Source organism: Leptopilina heterotoma, unplaced genomic scaffold (genome assembly GCF_015476425.1).
Source record: "Leptopilina heterotoma isolate Lh14 unplaced genomic scaffold, ASM1547642v1 Lhet_100, whole genome shotgun sequence".
In the NCBI taxonomy this organism is placed as follows: Eukaryota; Metazoa; Arthropoda; class Insecta; order Hymenoptera; family Figitidae; genus Leptopilina; species Leptopilina heterotoma.
Window position 1 is genome coordinate 2460441 of NW_025110814.1, and position 27036 is coordinate 2487476.

General features: G+C 30.1%; 1 protein-coding gene across 1 annotated transcript in view; it reads left to right on the forward strand.

Annotated features, from left to right (window-relative positions):
- The window catches only part of LOC122499212 (homeobox protein TGIF2-like), a 164767-nt gene that overhangs the window by 59566 nt on the left and 78165 nt on the right, over positions 1 to 27036 (forward strand). Inside the window, exon 2 of the mRNA XM_043607399.1 lies at positions 18103 to 18246. Within this exon, the coding sequence (XP_043463334.1) occupies positions 18103 to 18246 (144 nt within the window). The remainder of the gene's footprint in view (positions 1 to 18102; positions 18247 to 27036) is intronic.

Below are 27036 nucleotides of genomic sequence, written 5' to 3' on the forward strand. Positions count from 1 at the left end.
AGAGATATCCGCGTCATTAAACGGATTCGCAGATATACTCTGGTCTCGCGACGAATTTCTCGATACTTATATACACTGGAGTCGCCGTGTCAGTTGCGAGAACGGTTACAGCGTCCCTCTTTCGGCGGAGATAAGAATTGTCACGTAAACTGCTAAATCGCTTTACCGACCGCCTTATTATACCCGCAGTTTACGTGACAATTCTTATCTCCGCCGAAAGAGGGACGCTGTAACCGTTCTCGCAACTGACACGGCGACTCCAGTGTATATAAGTATCGAGAGATTCGTCGCGAGACCAGAGTATATCTGCGAATCCGTTTAATGACGCGGATATCTCTTGTCTATCATCTGCGAATCTATTTAAAGACGCGGATTTCTCTCGCCTATCATTGATTTTTCAATGATAGAATTTTTTTGCAGAATGCTATTTTCTAATAGCTGCTGCATTTTTAAATAATTATAATTTATAAATAATAAATTATTTATTATTTACATGAATTATTAAAAATAAATAATTAAACAAATAAATATATTAAACAAAAATTATAAACATTAATTTTTTATTATTTTTATTTAATTAAAAAAAATTTATTTAAAAAAATTTTTTTCTCTTGGTTGCCAATATTCGGCCAATATTGGACCAATATTGACAACCGATGATTGGCGATGCCGTTACATCCCAAGCATCAGCCCATATTGGTCCAATATTGGGAGCCTTTATTGGACCGATGATCGGTCTCTTGGCTCCCAATATTGGACCGATATTGGACCGGTGAGAAATTTCTCACTGGGAAGCAGACGCGTGCGCATTATGGAAATAGGCAAAATTACTAAAATCCTAGTCAATTTGAATAGGATTTGCAGGGTTGTTTTTGCCAGGCTTGAATTTGTTGAATCAACCTAGCGATCCTAACCATAATGATTAGGAATCCTTATTACTTTTACTAGGTTAAGATTAACTATAGGGTCATATAGTTAATAATACCATCGAGATTTTTTTCGGTGTAACATTTACATATAACAAATAGTTTTTATTGACTTATTTGATAAAATTGCCGTTTTACGTTTTGAATTTCGCGCCATTGTTAGTGGCGCTGCTGTTAGCTTATTGTCACTAGTGTGCCTTAAGTGTAAATTCTAGAAACTCACCTAAAAGTGAATCTAAAAAGCAAAAATATCTGAATTTTACTTAGTTTTATTTTTTTATACTTATTAGTACTACTTATAATGTTTATATTTTTTAAATTATTATACTTTCTTAATACTGAAATAGAAAGTGGTGGATTTTAGATTTGTTTTTAGAAATTTATGTATTATTAGTGCTAAAAAAGCAGTTTTTTTGTACATTTCTAACTATTTCTATTAGTCAAACTTAAATCAAGATAATAATAGTCTACGAATGCATGTGACGAGCCGAAAGGCCAGCTAAATTTGTGGTTTGACCGATCAAGAATCTCCGAGTCGCTCCCCTCTCCCCCGTTATTTTCGACTGTCTTTATAAAAAGATTTACTTTCGTTCTTTATTTATTTCATTTATTCATTTTTTTATTCATTAATTAAATTTTATTAATTTATTTTTATAAATAAAATTTTATTATTAATTTATTTTTATAAATTAAATTTTATTATACATTTATTTTTATAAATTAAATTTTTCAATTTTCTTCCATTTCTCTTTGTCGACCCACGTTTCTATTAATCCCACTATGTCGAATGTTTTTTATAAATTTAATTTTATTATTCATATATTTTTGTAAATTAAATTTTATTATTAATTTAATTAATTAAAAAAAAAAAAAATTAATTTAATTTATTAATTTAATTTTTAAGAAATGTCTTAAATAAAAATAAAAATTTTTTTATACACTATTTTCCTAATGTGTAGAAATACTTTTTTTTTAAATGTATATTTGCGTTTGTGTGTTAATGAAGAGAGGGGAATTTTGAGTATGCAAGCTCGACTAAACTTGAGCGAGCTAAATAGCCAGTAAGCCCTAAAGCTAGCCAGACTTACCCTCGTCTCATTTTCTCGCTTACATTACTGACTCATCGTTCTCGTGCGCATCTTCCGCGGAAATACTAATGACACTTACTGACCCAGTTTCCGCTCTAAAGAGACTCACGAGGATAGGTTAATTACTATTTTTGCTTTAGTCAAAAGGACATTCTACTCAGAAATTGAGAAATATTTTCATTTTTTATAATTTTTAGTGTACAAAAAAGATTGTTTTGCCTCGCCTTAATAATTAGTTAAATCGAAATTGTTGCAATTGAAATTAAAAACATTTGTGTTAAAAATATAGAAATTGGAATTATTTAAACTCAAGTTATTAAAAAAAAAATTGCAGGTATCGATATTTTAATTATTTTAGCTACACTTCTCAGTGAGAAATTTCTCACCAATCCAATATTGGCTGATGCTTGGGATGTAACGGGTTCGCCAAGCATCGGTTGTTAATATTGGTCCAATATTGGCAACCAAGAGAAAAAAATTTTATTTTTTAAATAATTTGTTTAATTAAATAATAATAAATTAATGTTTATAATTTTTGTTTAATATATTTATTTGTTTAATCAATGATAGGCGAGATATGTCCGCGTCATTAAATGCGTAGTTCTACAAACGAAGGAAGAAAATGAAGAAATTTTTGGCACAGCATTTTTTTTTAACGTTCAGGTTTTAAAAAGTAGGTTAAATTCAAGTTAAAAGTATTATTAAAGTTAGCTAAAAGTGTCCAGTCAAAAAAATAAAAATTGTAAATTTTACATCTTAAGCTCATGTGTGTTCTGTCAGAAAGTGCCGGGAAACTGAGAATTTGGTCATTTTTCGTCTACAAAATTGAAAAACAAGGCTTAATAACAAAATTCAGAATACTGGCCAACAGGGAATAAGGTTCTACGACACCTAGAACAACAAAAGTATAAAAACATAAAATATTTTTTTTTAAATGCGTACCAGGAAACTGAGAATTTGTCTGACCAAATGCCCATAACACAGGAAAAAAAAAGTCTGACTCCGTTTACACCTTAAATTCAGCCCATGTATTTCACATAAGTCTGTCCTTGTTTAACGAGGCTGACTCCGTTTACACCTTAAATTCAGCCTCAAAAAGAGGCTGAAAGTAAAACTTTTTTTTTAGTGTGAAGTTAAATAAATCATAAAAAGTCCGCAAGAGGGACGCTGTAACCTTTCTCGTAACTGACACGGCGACTGTGTATATGTGGACGTCCACATGAAAAGGGCCCATATTGTCGGTTCTAGTTTTCGAGATAATCGCAATTTAGTAATTTTTGAGCAAATTCTTAATTTTTTTTTTATTTTTTATTATCAATCTACATTTTTTGACAAGTCGAATCATGCGGTTTTCATTAATTTATCGATACTTTAACTGTTTGATTTCATTGGTTCTTTAGAAAAATGAAAAGGGCCCATTTTGTCGGTCATTTGCAAAAGTAATCCGTATTTTAAAAATGGAGGTATAGAAAAATTTAAAACCTCTTGATTTTTCATCTCTAAGGTGTCCTGGACTGTAAACAATTCTTATCTGAATAACTTCTCAGAAGAACCAGAGATATTGATGTTAGAGTCCTTGTTTTTGTAGTCATAGAAATGAAAAATTCGATATTTCGTGAAATTTTTCGTAATAGAGACTGTTAAAAAAATTTAAATAAGTTTAATATCTACTCTTTTTCTTCAAATGACACAATAAAATTGTACCTAATCATTAATCCTGTAAAAAAATGGTTTTTTAATAGAAAAACTGTCCTTTTTAGAAAAGGGCCCATATTGTCGGTTTCTCGTACTTAAGTACGAAATTTTTCAAAATCAAGAGGGGGGAAGGTTTTAAAAATTTAAAACTTATTGGTTTTTTATCTTTTAGGTACCCTGGACTGTAAACAATTCTTATCTGAATAACTTTCCAGAGGAACCAGAGATATTGATGTTAGAATCTTTTTTTCGTAATTGTCGAAATAAAAATTTTAATATTGCGTCAATTTTTTCATAATAGAGACTGTCAAAAATTTTTAAATAAGTTTAATATCTATTCTTTTTCTTCAAATGACACAATAAAATTGTACCTAATCATTTATCTTGTAAAAAAATGGGTTTTTAATAGAAAAACTGTCCTTTTTAGAAAAGGGCCCATATTGTCGGTTTTTAAATTAATTAATTAATTAAGGGGAGGGGGTGGTTCTAAAAATTTAAAACCTGTTGGTTTTTTATCTTCAAGGTGTCCTGATCTGGAAACAATTCTTATCTGAATAACTTCCAAGAAGAACCAGAGATACAACAATTAGTTGGTATCGCAATCTTTAATTCCGTTTTTCTCGAAATGAGGTTTTTGGCGTTCTAAACTTTGAAATTCCGTAACTCAGCGAATTTTCAACCAAAAAAGTTCTAAGACCACTCAAAATTCTCCAAATTTTGCCAGGATTACGCCCATATAGATAACTCCAATAGTGCCAAAATGGGCCCTTTTCATGTGGACGTCCACATATAAGTATCGAGAGATTCGTCGCGAGAGCAGAGTATATCTGTGAATCTATTTAATGACGCGGATATCTCTCGCCTGTCATTGATTTTTCAATAATAGAATTTTTTTGCAGAATGTTATTTCTTAATAGTTGCTGCATTTTAAAAGCAATTATAATTTATAAAATATAAATAATTTATTATTTATATTAAAAATAAATAATTAAATAAATATATTAAACAAAAATTATAAACATTAATTTATTATTATTCTCCTTCACTATAATTACTATTTCTCGGACATAAAAGATTGGTTAATATTATTATTATTTAATGAAAAAAATTTTTTCTCTTGGTTGACAATATTCGGCCAATATTGGACCAATATTAACAACCGATTCTTGGCGAACCCGTTATATCCCAAGCACCAGCCAATATTGGTCCAATATTGAGTCAATAGGCTGCCAACTTGGCAACCAATATTGGTCCGATATTGGACCAACTATTGTCTATTGGCAATTGAGGATTCCAATCAAAGTACCGGTTATAATTTTTTTAAGCTCAAAATCATTGCCTGTAAGTAAAAAATTAAACTGTTTTTAAACCCAATTTTTTTAGAAACCTTTTTTGTAATCTTTATACAAAAAAAATTAAAACGTAAAAATATATTGAATTTCACTCGAACTATAATGTTAATGAAATGAAAAAGAAAAGGAAAAAGTCAAATGGCCTGTTGACAGAGTTGACGACGTGATCGACGAGATTCCCCTCGGGTCAAATGATGAAAAAAGAAGAAGAAGAAGAAAAAAAAATGTCGCCAAAGACTCTGTTAACGCTTCCGTCGTGTCATTAGCGTTGACGGCCGAACGCCCGATTGGCGGGACGAAATTAGATCGATTTTAAAAATAACACAGACATCTCTCTCTTTCTCTTTATGTCGGCAAATAGAAGTTGTTTGAATTCGTAGACGAATGAGCGACTGCAGCCGCGTCGAAAATTTCAATACTCTTTTTTCCCCTGCGCGTCAAATTTACACACAAATCCCTTTAACTATAATTTGAAAGTGAAAAATATAAGAGAGGGAGAATTTAAATTAAAATTCCCTTTAAAATAAAGGGAAAGAAGGGAAAAGAGAGAAAGAATAAAAAAAATGGTCTCGTAGCTCGGGAATAGGAATAGGAAAAACGAGATTTCAAACCCGGTAGCGCGACTCTACGGTGTCGTTGCGATGCTTCTGTGTCACGTGGTGTATATTTAGAGACACCCAAAAACACTTTACTTTACCACTATTAGTCTCGTGTTGCTAACTCTATATTAATCTTGAAATGGTTTTTTTTAGAAGGTGGATAATAACAATTTTTTAAAAAAAAATCATTTTTTTCCACTCCATTCTTGTGTTTAATTATGCACATATATACATACAAAATAATTAGTAATAATCTCAATTCAAAATTATTAATCGATAAATGAATAAGAATGTAACAATTATATAAGAAATACTTACACTGAAAAAATGTTGAGTACCGTGCAATCCCAATCGTCAGAAAGTGGAGGAACTATAGTTTGGATGTGCTGCGTTCTCAATTCGGGAAATCTACGTTCCCATGTCGGTGGCGCTGAACACCCAAGATTTGAGACTCAAAACCTTGAGACTGCAATAGCCGCATCTTGGGCGCTCAGCACGCCCGAGTTGGAAATGCAGCTCCTTCAAACTAAAGTCGTATCGCATTCGTAAATTTTCGGTCTACTTGGAACGGCTCGTCACACAAAATTTTTTCCGTGTAGATTATGAGATTCAAACTTTTTAAATTATCCCGCCATTCGTGAGAACCAATAAGATTACTTGTACACTGAGAGACCTTTGGGACTGTACCGGAACAACGTATGTGACAGCGGCTCCACTTCAGTTTTGGTACGCTGCGGTACAATTTTGGGTGTGTGACTGTCCAAAATGTTGGTCAGCAGCTCACCAAAGTAGTGGGGATGCCGCCTTTGGTTTGCAGCTTAAAAGCTTTTGGACTGTTACGCGCCCAAAATTGTACCGCAGGAACCCAAAAGTATAGTCTTATAGCTTTCCACCAAAATGGTCAGTAGGAACCTATCGAAAGTCTGCTGCTGACCCAAAGGTCTCTCAGTGTAGCTTAGGAGAAAGATTTTTTTATCTCTTGGCACGTGTTAGTTTAGTATCAGTTCCTGAGACATATCATGTTTCCAGGAACTTAAGGGGACATTCCAGTTCAAAATGTCAAAAAAAAATCGATTTTTTTTTGTTTTTATTTTCTGATTTCTTATAGTGTCAAGAATACTCTCCTAAAATATTATTGCAAAATTCGAAGTAAAACAAAAGTTATACATCCTTATTCTTCGCCATGGCAAAGATGTTTTTGTATGCGGATAAGCAATCGAATGATTTAAATGTTTTTTCATTAGCATTTTTTAAAAAAGACAAACAAAAATGTATTTGGTGTTGCTGATCACAAATTAGATATCAAATTTTCAAAATTCAAAATGGTGGATCTAATATGGCGGAAAAGAAAATTTTTTTATTTTAATTTTTTTTTGTCCACCATATTGCATCCGCCATTTTTAATTTTGAAAAAATGATGTCATATTCGTAATCAGCGACCCCAAAAACCCCCCCGTAACGATTTTCAAGCAAATCCAATGATTTTGAAAAAAAATGTCCGCCATATTGGATCCGCCATTTTGAATTTTAAAAATCTAATTCCATATTCGTAATTAGCGACCTCAAAAACCCCCGAGTAACGATTTTCAAGCAAATTCGATGATTTTTAAAAAAAAAATTACGAAACTTATGAACAAATCTTTAAATGCGTTTTTCTCAAAATGTCCTTTTTTGATCTGGTAAGAGTGATATCTCGAGTTCTTCTGAAGCGATTCTAAAAAATCAAACGGCTTTTGATTCAGCGTCATCATGCCTATAAGTGGAACCTCAAAAACTGGAAAATTTCCAACTGCCCTCTTTTTTATAAGAGCAATTCTGAATAAAAGCACCTTTTTTTTGCATATTTTGGGGAAAAAGTACTCTAAAAAAGAGGGGGGGAAAGAAAATTCCACTTTTTTGAGGTTCCACACCTAAAGAAATATCTAACGAAGAGAATGTCACTTCGTTTTTGGTTTTATCTGTTTTAGAAAGTTTGGAATCGATCTTACCACCAAAAAGGGCATTTTCGAAAATGGCGTATATCGCCGCCATTTTGAAATAAAAATGAAAAAAAATTTTTTTTACAAATTCTTAAATAAATTATTTATTACATGTAAAAAAAATTTTTTAAATAAATGTCATAGTTACTTTAATAATATATGGGTGATTTTCTCCGCGTAGGGTAACTGCACCAATTGCCGAGGGTGCTCCAATTGTCGAGGATAATAATTTTCTTTTTTAGATAAATAGTATAATATATAATATTTAAGAACAAAAAAAATTTCTAAATAATCTTTGTATTTTCAACTGTATATTTATATATACAAATTTCGTAGCGATTCTACTAAAATAATTATTTAATTAATATTATAATTCACTGCTGTGAAATTTACACGAATCTCCATTTTCTTAATACTTCAGGCTGATTAAAACAGATTTTTAGAAATGAAAATTAAACGTATTTATAATGACTTTTTGTGTACAAAATTATTATTATAATTTTGTACACGAACTAAATTAATTTTGTATGCATGTTTTTTTGTTAAAAAAAATATTTAATATTTTTTAAAAGCAAATCATCGGTATTTGGTTCCTTTTTTTTGACAGTTCCATTTTTCGAGGTAATGACTCGAGAATTGGTGTAGTCACTTTTTTCGCTGATGCACCATTTATCGATGGTTAAGTGTTTATTTACTAAACGTCAAACATAAATGCCAAACATTTATAGGTACAGAGAAAAAGAAAAAAAATGCTCCAAAAATTTACAACCAACAGAAAATAATCAACCAAAAAAACGAGGAAGACCGAAAAAAAATTAATAAAAAAATGCATTATTTAAAACTAAAAAATTTTGTACTATAGTTTAATTATAATTAACCATTATATTTACAGTTCGTAATAAAAGTTTATTTTATTCGTTTACAAATTTAATGTGACTTAAATTAATTTATTTTTTCAATTAATGTCTGATTAACAAAATTGATTAAATTTAATTAACTTATATTTATAAAAGTTTAAAAAACAGTTAAATAATTTTCTGTCCTGTATCATCTACTATAAAAATGTTTTATATCGATATTATAAATTATTCAATTATAGTTAAATAAATATATTTGTTTTCTGGTAATGTTCTATAATATTTTTATCGAAAAAATAAATATCTACTCGATTTTCTAATATCTGTACAGGTTAATTGTTAGGTTATATTGGGTTATATGTTTAAAAATGTCATACCCTCGACAATTGGAACAGACCCTCGAGAAATTAGCACAAGACCATCGACAAATGGTGCTTTTGTTCGATTGACTTTTAAATATATTTTTTGCTTAACAATTTAGTTTATATTAAAAAAATAAATATGAATATTAAACATTATTAGATCCTTCGTCCAAATATACAAAAATCAAATTTTAAAGTGCATTTACTTCCGAGAAAAAAAATGTCAAAGTCACATGTTGCCTAAAACCCTCGACAATTGGTACAGTTACCCTAGCGCACAATTTGGATTTTACAGTTTTTGAAATTTTTTTTTCAAATTAAGTAAAAGTCGATATATAGAATAAAGTTGATTACACCATGACGGTCTGATTCGACCATGACGCACAAGAAAAACTAATTTTTTAAGCAAATTATTATCGATTTCAAAAATTCTTTTTTTTCCACGTCTTTTGTTTTCACTTCCTTTATACTACTAAACTTGTTTTAAGGTAAAATTTAAATAATTATTCATTTTATTGCAAATATATTATGATTCGACCATGACGATTCTGTGATTCCCTATGCAACTTTCATGCTTGTAACACATATAAAACAGAAAAATAAATTTTTCTATTAATTTCTTTTTTAGTAATTTACTTAGAAGAGTTTATTAATGCTTTTTATTAATGTTCAGTAATTTTTCGATTTGATTTTTTAGGTAAATTAGGCAATTTTACAAAGTGATGATACCATGACGCGAAAACGGGGGACAAGAAATATCTACAAAGATATTTAAAAATAAATTTTGTTTTCCATAAGTGTTTTGTTTCTCTCAATTCTACTAATTTAGACAATAAGAAAATGTCAATATTCATTATATTTATTATTATATTTTACCAAAAAAATAACATTTTATATATGAAATGGTAGTGGGGACTGATTACACCATGACGTTTTGGCACCTTAAAACAGATTTTTAAGTAAAATTATAAACTTTTAAATGAAAACGACTATATAGACTTCTATTTGTTATGATGGAAATAAGTTATCCACGTTGAATTTATTAGAATATATGAAACTGATTTCTTAAAAAACATGAGGGACATTGAATTGTGCGCTACGCGGAGAATCACCCATATACTAAAAAAGCCTTCTTTTTGTCTGTTTTGAACTGGAATGTCCCCTTAACAATGTAAATTTCCAAACTTAACACCCTAGTAGAAAAATTTGGTGGCGCTATAGCATGGTGCCGATTTTCGGCCAAAGTTTTCAAACAATAATCTTCTTGTCTGGTTGGATACTGAGATGATTTTTTTAACCAGCGTCGAATATCAAAACTTTCACTGTTTGGTAATACAGATTGCAGATTCATTGTTATCATTAGCGTTAATGATGATTGGATAAGTTCCGTAAGAGATGAGATTTCTTCAGGTGCTCGTAAACCAATGTCGAAAATTGCTGAATAAAAGTAACTTGAATATACAATGCGTGCAATCAATAGTGAGCCAAATATTATTCTTTCTCCTAAATTATCAGGTACTTTGGGACTGAACATCCCTATTACAATTTGACTGATATTTAACGTTTGCCATGTACTTCTTCTAAATTTTAAAAAGTATGCCATCAGTCGTATGATGCTAATCATACCAATTGTTGCCAACATCATGTAAAAGAGTTCTGTTGAAATTACAATATCATTGATAGGTTTTGCTTCTTTGGGAACAACAGCTTGTAGACTAAGTAGTTTAAAAATTCGAATTGAGAGATAATTATAATTACAGTCCTCACAATTAATAACAAAATTATATTTTTTTATTTATTGGTTTATACACCTGTCTTCAGCCTTACATACTTGGCTATACAAGTGTTTCTCTTACAATTTCACTTTACAAATATTTCTTATTATACATTTCCTAATACTAAGTTTTGCGCCTACAGAGCGACTTGAAAATTAGGAGTACTCGCATTTGCCTGGACCACCCGTCTAATGGGTTTTCTCGCCAGTGGAGAGGGAAACTATAGAAAACCTCTCCTGAGTACAACCGGTTTATCGACAGTCGAGTTCTAATGGTGTGTACCGGACAATAATCGACGGAGCACATCATTATACCTCGACGTCAAACCTCCCGTTCAGATTGTCTCACGTGCCGGAAAAATACCAAGCCAAATAGGCGCGAACCAAGGGTACTTATACCCTTGGTCCTTAAACGACCGCCAAGCGAGGCATCTATCCGACTGAGCTAATCTGTCAGTAAAAAAGTTATATTGTATCTAAATCTCTGAATTTATTTTCATTATGTCATCTACGAATTTTGAACTGATTCGTCTTCGATCCCCATTATTTTTGTCAACATTTATTACGCGATCTGAAGAAAGGGACCTTAGAAGCAAAAAATTATAGGTTATGTTTGCAATTTTTAAAATGAAAATACAAACAAAGGATCAACTGTTAATATAAATCATTGATATTTAAGTCTTCATTACAACTAAATTATTTAATAAACACTGATTTTAATTTGCAATAAGTAAAAATAAACTTTCAATCAACAAAATAGTACAACTAACATAACCTTAAAGTGATTTGCTTCTAAGGTCCCTTTCTTCAGATCGCGTCACATTTATTCTGCCCTAAGGTTGTAACAACATTATATTAGATTGGGTTCAAAATTCATACAATGTGCTAAAATGTTAAGAAATTTCGTTGCAAGTTTATATTCGTATTCCGATGAATCATTGTCTGGTTAGCAGAAAAAGTTCAATTTGTGACCATTCATATCAAGAAGTTTATTTGGAAATCATTGAAATTTTGATACCACTTCAGAGGTAAATTTTTTGAGAAATAGGTTCAATTGATTAAACACTGATAACACTGGAGAACTTTGTTCAATTCTTGTTTGTAATTGTTGATAGTTGTATGACAAGAAAGTAACGTCCAAATAGTCATTTCTCCATAAATTGTGCAATGTTTTGTTGATAACATGTTGAGTCGTTGCAAAAGAGTTTAATACTAGACATCTTAGTTTTGATAATTGCATCAAAAATTATTAAATTTAAAAAATTTGTTAAATTCAGTAAAGGCAAACTTATCTCTGCATTGTAAAATAAATAGTGTTGTTCTTCTTGGTCGTCTAAGTAACTTCTTGTACAATTTGTCAAGATTGTTGTATTTCATGTCATTGTATCGGTTACTGAAAGACGGGAAAGGCGAATTCACTGTTGTCATGAGAGAATTCATTATTGGATCCGTATTGTTCACTGAATCGTCCAAGATAAACAGTACCTAATGCAATTTAGATGCTTCGTTCAGATACTTTATCAATCCATCAAAGTAATTACTTGTTGAAGACAATGTTAATATTTCTTTCCAAAAAATGAAACTTAAAAAGTAAATGCCAGTAAACTTCATTATGCAGAAACACCTTACACCACTTTTAGAAATGAACTGAAAGAATTTGTATTAAAATATTTTTTGAATATTCTTATTGGTTCTAAAAAAGAACTTACGTCCGTTTTGACATTATTAATAGAATGTTTGTTCTTGAGGTATTTTAATAAATATGTAAGTGTGAAGCATAATTGAGAATATTTTCCCCCAAGTTGAACGTAAATGATATATTATTTACTCAATGAAATAACGTATATTAAATATAATTGTGAAGCTTACTTGCATTACTTCAATTTGAAATTTTTTTTACCTTTATTTATTATTTATTGTTGCTATAGTTATTAATTTGAATATATTTTATTATTTTCAATAAATGTACACGGAGAGAAATTTCTGTTAATTTTTGTAAGGAAATTATGGAAAAAATTACTGTGCTTCCGTATAAAATAGGTTCGTTTTGTTGGCAAAGTAGAATGTACCATTAACCAACACAGTTTATACTTAAAAAAACGAAAATATTTGCTGTCTCTTTAACTACAAAAATTACTGTGCTACCTCAGCAAAGAAAAAACACAGAAAAATAATTTGACATAAGCTATTTGTGTATGTTACATTCTTTTTTTACAATTCATGTAATGAATTAACATAAATTAAATAATGTTTGTTAATTAATTACTGTTAATATTTATTTGTTTTACATGTGACGCGATTATTATATTCCATGTATATCATATTATCAAATCAATATTTGAGGTTAAGTTGAAATTCCCGTAAACGTATTGCATGTACAAGGCACACAAGTTTGATTTGAAAATTTTTAGGTTAAGTGAAATCATGGACAGGAAAAATTATTTCAATTATTTCATTTTCAATATATCTTTATATCACAATAAATTAAAACATAAAAACGATGAAAACTTTGCAAAAATTTACCTTGCCGACAGGTGAGGAAAGTACGATAGTAACAATCGTAGCAATATTAAATTGATGTTCGTGATACTTCGGGTATCATCGGCCTTCTTCAACTTGACTTTATGCAGGCAGTCTATTTTATTAACCTGCGCATGACTATTTCATGGTACGGTTAATATATTTTGCTTTGGACCAAATTAAAAAGTCCTGGTTCAGCAATTTTTAAGGTGCTTTCAAAGAAATATTCCGAGGCCATTTTGGAAATTAAACTGTTTTCCATATGAAATAAAATTGTGCGCAAGTCAATATTTCTATTCTTCCGATACAAATAGTTCAGTAAAAACATTTTGCACATACTTTCAGGTGACAAGCACAGTAATTTTTATTGGAAATTTCTCTCAATGTATAAACACAAGAATAATACTTTATTTTTAATAAAATTAATTCAAATTATAGATAAACTTAAAACTGTCCAAAGTATAGTAATTATGCACGGAGAGAAAAAAAGAGAGCTGTTTTCCCTTTATAAAGCACAGCAGTAGCGCCGCAAACGTCGAACGGTTATACTTTTTGAGGAGTATCGGTTCTCTTCTCCACACAAATAGAGCCGCTTACTTTCCAAAAAGTGTACCCGCTTTCCCCAAAAAGGAGAACCGTTCTCCCCTTGAGGGTAAGCAGCGTGCTTAACCTCAAGTTGAACGGCTGTTTCGCATTTAACGCAACCGCTCTACCGACAGGTAGAGCCGTTTACTTTTTTTTCTCTCCGTGTGCTGCTTAAAATATTAAAAATTAAATTCAACCCCGCTCGAATGATTGAATGATGGAAACACACAAGGTGTGATTCTTTCGAATCAGTGCATAATATACTATAAATAGGTAATTAAATTTTTAAATAATAAAATTTATTAGAAAATCGCTCTCCGTGCGTTTGTTTTTTGTCGGTGAAAAGGCTTGAAATGGAATGCCCCTAATACTGAAAAAACTAATATAATTATTTTAATTAAATATAATCAAATTAAACCTATCAAAGAATTTTTACTCTTTTGTCTAGATTTTATTTTATTATTTTATATGTTTATTAGCATATATACCTATTTATTTATTTTTATATTATTATTTTTCTTATATTTCTTTGAATTTTTTTCTCAATATTTTTTCTTAAGTTTTAATGAAATCAAAACAAAAAGAAGTTAATAAGACTCTATTATCGAAATTTGTTATTTTTGTTATTTCTTTCTTTGATCTTTTCTTCTATACTATTTGTTCATGTTGTAATAATAATTAGGCCGAGTCGAATACTTTCAAAGAAACCAATTGACACGTTCAGGCTAATGAGAGTGCAAATGTTCTCAACACTCTCTAGAATTGATTTAAATCGTTATGACCAAAATCAGACAGTACGTTTAGAATCGTTGTACTAATATAATAAAAAAAGTAGTCTCCGTGGAAAATGACCTCTAATAGTCCTATTCCCAATTAGTGTTTGTAATCATTTTATTCTAATTGTTTTGAATATAAACGTTAATCGCTAAAATAGTTTCTTTCTATTTTCTTTTCTCTGTTTTAGTATAATTTTTTACATTCTCATCACATGAGAAGGTATTAAATTAGTTTTATGCGAATTTTGACTTTTGCTAATTTTATGAAATCTTTACGTTTTAAGGTACCCTGAACCAAAAAAAACATGGTCCGGCATTTACGTCCGTCTGTAGGTATGTGTGTCCCTGTGTCTGTCTGTCTGTCTGTAGACACAAAATTTTGTGCGCACGATAACTTTTGTAAAACTTATCTGATCGTTTCTAAATTTAACACACTTAAAGTTGGTGTAAAAATGAAGGCTAAGTTCGTTAGCCAGACATTTTCGCCAAAAACTACAGTAGTTTCAAAATTTTGAAAATTCAATTTTTTCAAATTTCAAAATTTCTATTTGCATATTATATTATTATTATTACGATTTTTTTTTTTAGTTTAAATTTTTTTTCGAGTTGCAGAAGTAATGTTCCTTGCATCTCGAGACGAGATGACAGAAAAAAATTCGAGGCGAGATCGAGAATTGTATTAGTCTCGTCGCGAATTTTCATCGATATAGTCACTACTAAGATTTAAATTAATCTAGAATTTTCCTAAATCAGAAATGTATTTCATAATGACTGCTCGTTAATTTCTATTTTTACAAATTTCTAAACAAAAACGAAGTTATTTCTTATATTTTAACTAATCCAAAAATACAAAACTTTGAGGTTCCTGGAAAGATGTTGTCGACGCTGAGCGTCGAAGACCATTTATTTCATGAAACCGAAAAGAATTAAACAATTTTTACAAATGTTGTAGATTAAAAATGTACTTTTCAAAATTTTTCAACTTCTTGGGTAAATAAGAGCTGTAATTATTAGTGACAATTGAATCTTTAAATCTCTCAAATAATAATTTTCGACGATGAGCGTCGATACCAACTTCAGGGACGTAAATTTTTTTAGTAAAGTTAAAAAATAATAATTCTTGGGCTTCATCTGACTTAAAAGCAGAATTATAAATTATTTAATCCTTACCTTGTTAATATTAACATGTAATTTATAAATTTTTATGTTTATTAAATGATTACTCTTTAAATATTAATTATTTTAAATTCTTTACAAATTTTTCTCGAGACCGAGATGATACTGAGACCGAGACGAGATTACAAATTTTTAAGTTTAACGAGACCGAGACGAGACTCTTAAGAATATCGTCTTTTCTCGTCACGTGCGCAGCCCTACCTGAAGTTCTCATACTTTTTGACAAACGTAAAAGTCAATTCCTCTTTAGCATCATCAAGAAAATTTGTTTCCTCCTACGGAGTTCTCATGGTTTTTGACAAACGTAAAACTGAATTGGATTTATATAAAATTTGTTACTCGTGGGTTTTGAGACAGCTCAATACGAATATGAGGCCAGTGTTTAAAATTTGAAATGTCGTATACAATATTGCGGTTGACAAAATAAAAACATTGGTACTTGGTCATTTTGCAGGCTGTGCGGTGTGTGTATCCGTCTTGCGCTCTCAAGGTCTAGGGTTCGATCCCCCGTTCTTGCGATATCGAAGAAAAATATGTAAATTTTTATATTTATAATATAAAAAAATATAAATTATATTTATAATATAATACATAACTGGATGGAAATTTAAAATCCATTTTAAATAACAATTATAATTATAATTAATAATATTACAATTTATAACATGAATTATTAATTATTTTTATTAATTAATAGAATTAGAATTTATAGAATTAATTATTGTAATTATCATTTTTATATTATAAATTATAATTTATGTTTTTAGTTCATAAATAGTATGTATTATCGAAAATAAATAAATAAATTTTGTTTACTTATTTCGGGGGGAAATTTTAGTTATGATATCTTTTTTATGAACCGAGTGTGTATTGACAATAAAGAGAGATGCCAAAAAAACCGCGCAAAAAAACTCGAAAGACATATATAATATTTTGCTGAAAGCCTCAACTATAACCCCTTCGAAGCTGTCAACTGTAGGTAAAAAAAAGTGGATTATATGATGACCTTCTTATGGTAAAAAAATCTTTACTGCAGGAAACCGCTTTTAGAATGCATTTCCGTTTGTTTGTCTGCACTCGCATCTTTTTTTTTATTGCGCGACAAAACTACACATTATGAAAACGCTTACGAAGAGAGAATACATATATATGTACATAAAATGTAAGAAAAAAAAATGGAAAGAATAGAAAACGAGATGGTGTTTTTAATTTTTATTTTTGCCTCATATTTTTTATGTCGCGATTTTTTGATTTAATTTTTTAATTTTGGTCTTCATATTTAATGTGAAAATTCTGATTCTACATTGGATTTAAAATTTTTATTTTTAAATTCAATATTCAATTTTGATATTAAATTTAATTTTTTTAAAAGAGGTTCATTTAAAAAATACCTAAGTTTTTTTTTGGAATTTTACCCCTTCCCTTTCTCCTTTTCTTCTGATAGTAACAATTTACCTCCCGCCTCTCTCTCCTGAAAGCGTTGTGTTTTTTAATGGCTTCTAAATTAATTTACAATTTTGATTTAAAAATTCAATAAACTTTATGGTACAAATTAAAATTTTTATTTAAATTTATTTCGAAAATTGTATTATTGTAATGAACAGAAAGTTTACTAGAAAGAAAATTTTTTATAAGTAACGAATTATTAATCAATCTTTTATGTCCGAGAAATAGCAATTATAGTGGAGAAAAAAACGAAAACTTTCGGACAAATAGTTTTTAAAAATTAGTTTACTCCAACGTTTCGAAATCTAAATGATTTCCTCTTCAGGGAGTCTATAAAAATATAAAATAATATACAAAAAATATAAGATAATATACAAAAAGTATAAATAATATACAACATAAAATATAAAAATAATATGCAAATAATATACAAAAAAATATAAATTAATATACAAAAAATAAAATAAAATACACTGAAAGAATTTTAGACAGGCTATGCTGGCTTTCATTTCCGAAATTAGTGCCCCTTGCGCAGGGCTCGCAGCTCACCTCAAAAAAGCGAGCATCTACTCCCGAAAGGTGAGCAGCTGCCCCTGAGGAGTTGCTGCTTACCTTTCGGGAGTAGATTCTCGCCTTTTTAAGGTTAACTGCGAGCTCCAGCGGCACTTATGTAAAGCCTGCAGCCTGCCCAAAATTCTTTCAGTGTAATATACAAAAAAATATATACTTAACATTCGTCAATCAAAAAAATTAAGCTTAGCATTCGTATATTATCTTATATTTTTTGTATATTATTTTATATTTTTATAGACTCCCTGAAGAGGAAATCATTTAGATTTCGAAACGTTGGAGTAAACTAATTTTTAAAAACTATTTGTCCGAAAGTTTTCGTTTTATTCTCCTTCACTATAATAAGTAACGAATGTATGTGATTTGAATTGAATGTAGTTGCATCTTTTTTTTACAGGAGAAGTGTTGCACATTGACTCATTCACTATCAATGGACAATCGAATTTAATGGATGCACGATTAACAGATGCAACAATTGATTGTGTTTCACGTGAACACTGCGAAAATAGACCACACTCACCAGATCTTACACATACGGAAGGTAATGATTTTAATAAATTATTTTTAAAAAAATTTATTTTCAAAGACAATTTAAATTGAAATCCTCAAAAGACTTAATTTTTTTTTACAAAATTGTCATTAAATTATTCAAAACAATTAAATTATTTTCAAAAATTTTAATAAAATTCTAAGCAAAAATTAAATTATGTATTTCAGATTCAAAATTATGAAAAGTTACAAAAATTACAAAATGTAATATAAAAATTAATATAAAATGTTATTAAAAATAGAAAAAAATTTCACATATAAAATAGTGAAAAATAAATTGATTTATAAATTTTCTTTACAGTAATATTATCACAAAACTTATTCTCTAAATTTGAATTAATAAATACTATAGCGTCATATTCCTCGCTCGCTCGGAAGACATTTTACTTATTTATTTCCACTTATACATAAATAGTTTTTGAGGTAAAAATTTTGTTTAAAAAATTTTTAACGTCAAAAACTCTCCTGATTAAGCTAATTTTGTTTAAAAAAATCTTTAACTTCAAAAACGATCCTTATACCTCATACAGTATGAATGCAGGCTAATTGTTTATAACATTTTTACACCAATAGGTCTTTTTTAAAAAATTATGTATGTTTTCGTAGTGGTTTTTAGTGTAGAATCAAATAGCGCTACACGGAAAAAAAAGTTCGAAGATTATTCGGGAACTTCGTTCTTAACTCTTGGATACTGTTCTTGAAAAAGTCGGGAACTGTTCAAGAAAATCGAAAAGTTAGGCGAATGCAAGAAAAAATGGATTCTGCTTCCCCCCTCCCACTTCCCCTCCTTGACACGTCCGCACACACACACACACACATTTATCCTTGAAGATCACATACAATTTTTATTTTTTATTAAGTTTCTGAAATAGAAAAAACCATATGAGAGAAAAATCGACGGCGGCTGGAACAGAACTCGCGTACCCGAAGAATAGAAGTCCGGCGTCTTATCCACGTGAGCTAAACAGGAGCGTTAAATACCTCAGCATAAAATAAATATATAAGGCACGCAAGTCTTACTGACGTTGAGACTGGTGCGCACAGTTTCTGCGCACCAAGATTCCTTGACGAGTTCCCGAAAATTTCAGAAACAGTTGCGGCCAGTGCCATGGACTTTACATGAGAAAGAAATGAAAAAAAGACTATTGGACTATTTACAGCGTTTTCTAATACAGTTCCCGAATTTCTTTCAAACATTCATTGATTACCATTGAATGTTCGACGCTAGTTCAGAGCTGTTACCACGTATCCAAGAGTTAGGAAATAATTCCTGAAATATCTGGGAACTTTTTTTTTCCGTGTAAAGGATAAAGGATTAGAGTATGTTAGATATTAATCAAATAAACCAAACAATATTCATTTGCTAGCAAAAAACTTTTTTTTTTACCAAGAGACATAGATTTTACATTTTAAATGAAATGAGCCATTTATTGAATAGTTATCCTAATAAATTTAAAGAATACAATTTTTATTTTTACCGTTTCAATTTTGAAAAAAAATTCGATCTCCCTCTCTCTTTCTCTCTGCCGTGTAGTAACATTTGCATTGCACATATTTATGTTTCTTTATATAACTAACTTGGAACTATTTTTGTCCCGGTGTTATTGTACTTGCGAGAGAGAGAAAGAGAGTGGGGAGAGAGCGCCACATACGAATGCAAGTGCGTAATGCAGGTCGCGGTTACCGACGATGCAAAAGGAGAATAAACAAAATGACAGTACTCTCGAGAGTGCAATGCTTCTCTCTTTCGAATATACGCGCGCGACATGGGCTAAACTTAGATATTAGATTCTACTTTAAAACATACGACGCGCGTCTTCAAACTTAGATCAACGAACTAACATTACCTTATACTAGTACTGCATTAACTGACAGTTGTATTTTTTTTCTTTTTACCCCTTCCCTCCCTCTTCTCTGATCATTTAGCGTTTCAGGGGAATAAATAATTTTTCCCTTTTAATTAATATTTGCCCTTTCATAAAAGTTATTTACATTGTAGAATCACCCTAAATTTTCTAAATTTCGACGTTACATTCCTCCTTTGATAACAGTTATTTTCATTGTAAAATTACCATTTTTCTGAATTTTGAGGTTATATTCGCCTTATAACAGTTATTTCCATTGTAGAATCACCCTAAATGTTATAAACTTCGAGGTTATATTCCCCCTTTGATAACAGTTATTTCCATGGTAAAATCACCCTTTTCCTGAATTTTGAGGTTATATTCAACGTATAAGTTATTTCCATTCTAGAGTCAACCTAAATTTTTTTAATTTTGACGTTATATTCGCCCTATAATAACAGTTAGTTCCATTGTAGAATCACCTTAAGGGATCGTCCATATATTACGTAACACTTTTTGGGGGGAGGGGGGGTGGGTCGAAATTTTCAAAAATTAGCGTTACGTAATATACGGACGGCCCCTAACTTACTTTTCGAGTTTGTGCATAAAGTAAATTTACTTGGGAATTTAGAGAAAAAAAAATTTCCCATTTGGAAAGAATCGAACCCGGGTTCGAAGCCAAGCACGTACATATACATAACCACTTGATTATTTTCAATTTTTTTCTTCTTTCTAAAGTGAATTTTTTTTCCAACTTTGTATTTCGTATATTTTTCGATCCTATGATGATATTTACTATACATTGAAATTTCTTTCTTTCTTCTTTTAGTTTAAAATAGAAAAAAAATTTGAGAGATGGAAATTTTTCTTTTCTTTAGAAAAAAGAGATTTTTTTCAATAAGTACGTTTGAAATTTAATGCCAAAAGATATTTTATGTCTCTTTAAAACCAAATCACTTGTGAAACAGAAGCTGCATTCCAGTCAGCAACAGGTTGTTCAATCCTGTGTGTACCCCCTCCCCTTCCTTACCCGTTTGTCCCTAAAGGACGGTGACTTACAACCGGAACTACAGCATCACACCTACTTGATAAACACGCCCTCTCGTTACTGTATATAATAATAATAATAATAATAATAATAAATTAATTCAAAATAATAATGATTATAACAATAATAATAGTAATAATATTAAAAAGAATTATTAATTTTTGTTGATTAATTTTACTAATTTATTATTAATAATACTTTTCCTTAAATATTTGGTTAAAATATGATATTTTCAATATTAGAGGAGGATGGGGTAGGGATAGTTAGTTGCTGTTATGCTTAGACGGTATAGTACAGTACTAAATAGTATAGTATAGCGCAGTACTTTTCAGTACAGTATAGTACAGTACTATATAATAGAGTATAGTGCAGTACTTTTCAGTACAGTATATTACAGTATAGTCCAGTATTATATAGTACAGTACAGTATAGTACATTTTCAAAATGTTTCACTTTTTCATGTCAATGGCGAAAAAAATAGCATATGCGGCTCGCCACGTAGCAATTCTTAGGTTTGGATGATTTCAATACTCGCTGTCTGTGACTTCGGCTCGACTTGGCACGCCTTCGTCTCACCTACGTCGTACTAACGACAGCTCATATACTGAAAATTACATCCTCACCTAAAAAGTATTGCTTTACGTGCTTTCCACATAATATACTATTAATGAAAAAAAGCGGTCACCCTGTAAAAACAAACAACAAATATTGCAAAATGAAAAAAAAAGAATAAATAGTTTCACCTATAAGTCTAGAGTTTAGCACGTGTGAAGTTGTAAACTTAGGAATACCTCCTCGCTCTTCATTCGAACCTGTTCCACATGCGTCTGGAATCTCACATGTGAGCGACAAGTTACGAATTGATAAACAGAGATGTATGTATAGATGTGCCTATATCTGCGAAATTGCTGTTTCACTATCGGCACTATTATAATTATATACCAAACATCTATTCTCTGAACTTGAATTCTATTTTTTAACTAGGTTAAAATTAGTTTATTTTCTAAATAATAATATTAATATTTGTAATAAATAATATAATAATAATTATTAATTCGAATTAAGTTATCAATTAATTATAAAAATTAATTGAAATTTAATAAATTATGTAAACCAAAAATTACATTTTGTCAATTTAATCAAAAAGTTCTTTTATTTTTATCAAAAACTTGATGGATAGTTTTGAATGTGCAAATAAAAAAAAGAAAAGAAAAGTTTGAGATACTTTGAAGATATGGAAAATAAATAAAAAAGTAATAGAATATTGATAATTGCGATAAGAAACATTTTGTTTTGATTTGTTTTCTTTTCTTTCACACTATTTTATAAGTAAATAAAAATAGCAATTATAAACAAAATTATAAACAAAAGTTATAGTCTAATGCAAAAATTTCGTACCTATTTTAAAAGTAAAAATAAAAAAAATTCTTTATTCTTCTATATGAATTTTTTTAATTTGATTTGTTTTTTTTATTAAAAATACTAAATTATTGGAGTTGGATTAACGTTTGGTCCGATTGTTCGTCGGATTCTTCCTTAAGTTGTGTATTAGTCTTCAAACCTTTCTACACTTAGCACATTTTTCTCTTTCATGTCATAAGTGACTCTAACTAGTCTACCATATTATTAGTATTTTTTAATTATTATTATTATTATTATTATTATTATTATTATTATTATTATTAATATTAAAATAAATTTATTATTATTATATTTAAATTTACATTTTTAATTTTATTCTGTATTATTTATTTTCTACTTTTTGAATTTCGAGAAAAAAGAACAATTTTTTAAAATTCTCAAAATTTTCCTTAGAAAAGGTCTAAAATTAAGATAAGAAAAAAAGGTGTTTTGTTCGAAAATGTAATTAAAAAAATAGAAAAGAATAATGGTGAAATAGTTGACTTTAAGGAAAGTTAATATTACCACGATGACGACTACGACGTCTTCGTCGTCGCGCGTCTCGAGACGAAACAACAAGAAACCGGTTACGTTGAACGCGATTATTCATAACCGTAACCAAAATTAGACCAAACGCAACTCTTCTTCCTCCTCATTGCGAATACCTTTTGGCTACTGCGCTTTTGCAATTCTCTCTCTTCCTCTCTTTCTGAAGAACATTGTGATGCGGCGCTCTGAAGCGTTCCGACGCCGCGCCGCCAACGCCGATGCACGAAAACGACGCTCCATTGCCCCTAAGACAGTTACAGTTCTATTCCCAGCACTGACACATGCCGACACTCATTACACTCCTTGACCAATCAGCAAACAGTTCTAACTCATTTCTTTCATCTAAATTCAATTCTAGCTCCGGGACCAAAAACAAAATAAAGGAAAAAATAGCTCATCAGGAATAAACATTTGTGAAATAGTATATTATGCAACAAGTACAGAAAGAAGCTGTTTTCCGACGAGTGCAAAGTTTGCTTCTCCGAGCGAAGCGAGGGCAGTAATTTGCACGAAGTTGGAAAATCTTCTTTCGTACGTGTTGCACACAATACTTTGTGCAACACCTGTTTACCGAAAAAAGTAATTTTTATACTTTTCTAATCAATAAATATAGTATTTATGTTGATTATAGTGTATATTATACTGTTTACAGAAAAGTGTACAGGAAAGTACATTTTCCTGCACAGTGTGCGGAAAAGTAATCAAAAGTGTGCAGGAAAGTACACTTTCCTGCACACTTTTAAATGTGCAGAAATTAACCACTTTGTGCTGCATTTATGTTAAAGAAAAGTAGCTCTTTTCCAGCAGGTGTTGCACAATTACAATTTTTTAATACAGACCCCGTGATTGCAAACGGGATTTTTATTTTGACTTTTCGTTGATTGAGAATTTATATTTTATTTATTATATATATATATATTATTATATATATATGGCAACCATTAACCACACTTATCTATCATTAACCATAGTTAACAACTATTCACTGAGAAAACTGGAGTATTGGACTAAACATCTGGAGGGACAAATTGTTGATATTTGAGAGTTAGCTATTGGATAACAATCTAAATGTTCAAATACACCATTGACAGATATTCGTGCCATTTCTCTTGGAGGGAAAATGAGTTTATAACAGAGAGACAAATTAACCATCTTGAGAAATCCCTTCCTTATCCGGCGCGAAATGAATAAATATGGCAACCTAACCCCTAAATTAAATACATAAAATGTCAGAAAAATAATTTCGCGCGCATCAGATCGTACACATTTTCTGCGCAACTTTTAACCCTCAGATATAATGGGAGAGAATATATAAGTAGATTTCCATTACCAATTCAAAATTTATTTTAGAAGAACTATTTAACTCTCTTCATAAGCAAAGGAAACATACACTTTTTGAACCTCTGAATTTGACTCTCCAGTTTTCTCAGTGTTGACTATATTTAAATACTATTAACCATTGACCATTAACTGTAGTTAAAAACTATTTACCAGTGACCATAGTTACCCAACGGGAAGTTGCCAATGTTAACGATTGGTTCAATAATGGGCCATGCTTGGTGCCCAATGGTTTTTTCTTGGCAAAACAATTGGCAACCATCATTGGACCACCAATGGTTTAAACTTGGGATGATCACGCTACTGCCAATGATCGGTAGCCAAGCATCGGGCCAATATTAGTTGCCAAGGAATTGCCAAGGAAACAAAATCGATTTTCAAAAGCTTGATTTTTTATTGGCAGCCAACAAAAAACAAAGGTTTTGAAAATTGATTTTTCTTAATTATTAATTAAAATTTATTTTAAAAAAATATATTTTTCAAAAAATTATTTTAAAAAAATATATTTTTTTAAATTAATAGAACATATTAATTTAATTTGTCACCTCTGGTAAAACAAAGATGAAAGACTGATAAATTCCCTCACTTTATATTTTACAGTGGAGGGATAACTGTGAATGTCTTTGCGAGAGAGGAGCAGGTACTTATATAGAGCCAGTGAAACAGGTCACAAGCGAGAAGAAATCACTAGCATGCACTCTGGCGGCGCTTGTCGGAACTGTTTTCTGGCGCGCATGCATATCCTGACGTTATCGACACAGCGCTTGGCAACCAACGTTGCGCCACTTCCGACAAGCGCCGCCAGAGTGCATGCTAGTGATTTGTTCTCGCTTGTGACCTGTTTCACTGGCTCTATATAAGTACCTGCTCCTCTCTCGCAAAGACATTCACAGTTATCCCTCCACTGTAAGATATAAAGTGAGGGAATTTATCAGTCTTTCATCTTTGTTTTACCAGAGGTGACAAATTAAATTAATATGTTCTATTAATTTAAAAAAATATATATTTTTGAAAAATATATTTTTTTAAAATTAATTTTTGAAAAATATATTTTTTGGAAATAAATTTTAATTAATAATTAAAAAAAATCAATTTTCAAAACCTTGGTTTTTTGTTGGCTGCCAATAAAAAATCAAGCTTTTAAAAATCGATTTTGTTTTCTTGGCAATTCCTTGGCAACTAATATTGACCCGATGCTTGGCTACCGATCATTGGCAGTAGCGTGATCATCCCAAGTTTAAACCATTGGTGGTCCAATGATGGTTGCCATTAATGTTCCAATAATGGAACGGAGTTCGCCAAGCATGGCCCATTATTGAACCAATCGTTTACTTCCCATTGGGTAGCTACCAGTGACCATAGTTAGCTACCATTAACTATAGTTAAATACTATTAACCAGTGACCACAGTTAGCTACCAGTAACCATAGTTAATTACCATTAACTGTAGTTAAATACTATTAACCATAGTTAAATACTATTAAACATTGACCATAGTTATCTACCATTAACCATAGTTTACTATTCATATTTTTATTAAATTTTTGTACTTTGAATATTGTCGAAGAATACTGAGTAACTTTCTGTTTTTTGTTTCGTGTTAAAGAAACAATTCAAAAAAATTGAATTTTGTTTTATTTTATAAAAGAATTATAATTGTTAATAGACATTTATTGTTAAATAACTATTGCAATTGAAATTAGCAACTAGAAGTGCTTATGTGTCCTTAGGATAGTGACTTGTGTCCAAGTCTACAGTGCTGCAGGTTTCGAGTTCGATTCCTACGAGAACTAGACGCGCTCGATATTTTAGCTGGTTAATAATAATATTAATAATAATAAGAAAAATAACAATAATATTAACATTCATAACCGTTATATAATAATAATTAAGAAAATGATTATAAGTAATAATAATAATAATAATAAAATAATTATAATAACAAAAATAATAAAATAATAATAATAATAACAAAAATAGTAAAAATAAATAATAGTAGTAATAAAAATAGTAATAATAAATAATATTACTAATAAAAAAAGTAGTAATAATATTGATATGTCAATTTAGAGATACACACCTTTTTTTAAATCTTTCTTTTTCTTTCTCTTTCTTTGCGCTGATGACTACACCAAGTTACTTGTGTAATCAACCGGAAGTAGAGCCCTATCGCAAAAGGTCTCACGATAAAAGCCACAGATTAAAACGCGATCAGTGGCTTAACTCAATATTTAACTGGGATATATATTTGATTTCTGCAAAAATCTTTACTTCTTTTTTTTATTTTTATTATTTTTTCTACTTCAACTCGCGCCTTTATTTATATACTAAATATCATAAATTTAAAAAAAGCACTTAATAAATTTATTACTATTATTTATTTGGTGTACTAACTTTTTTCTTTTTTAAAACTTTTTTATATTTGTTTACACTATTTCACTATAAATTATTTATATTATTCTTATGCAATGGAACCCAATGGAAAGTAAACGATTGTTTCAATAATGGGCCATGCTTGGCGAACTCCGTTCCATTATTGGAACATTAATGGCAACCATCATTGGACCACCATTGGTTTTAGCTTGGGATGATCACGCTACTGC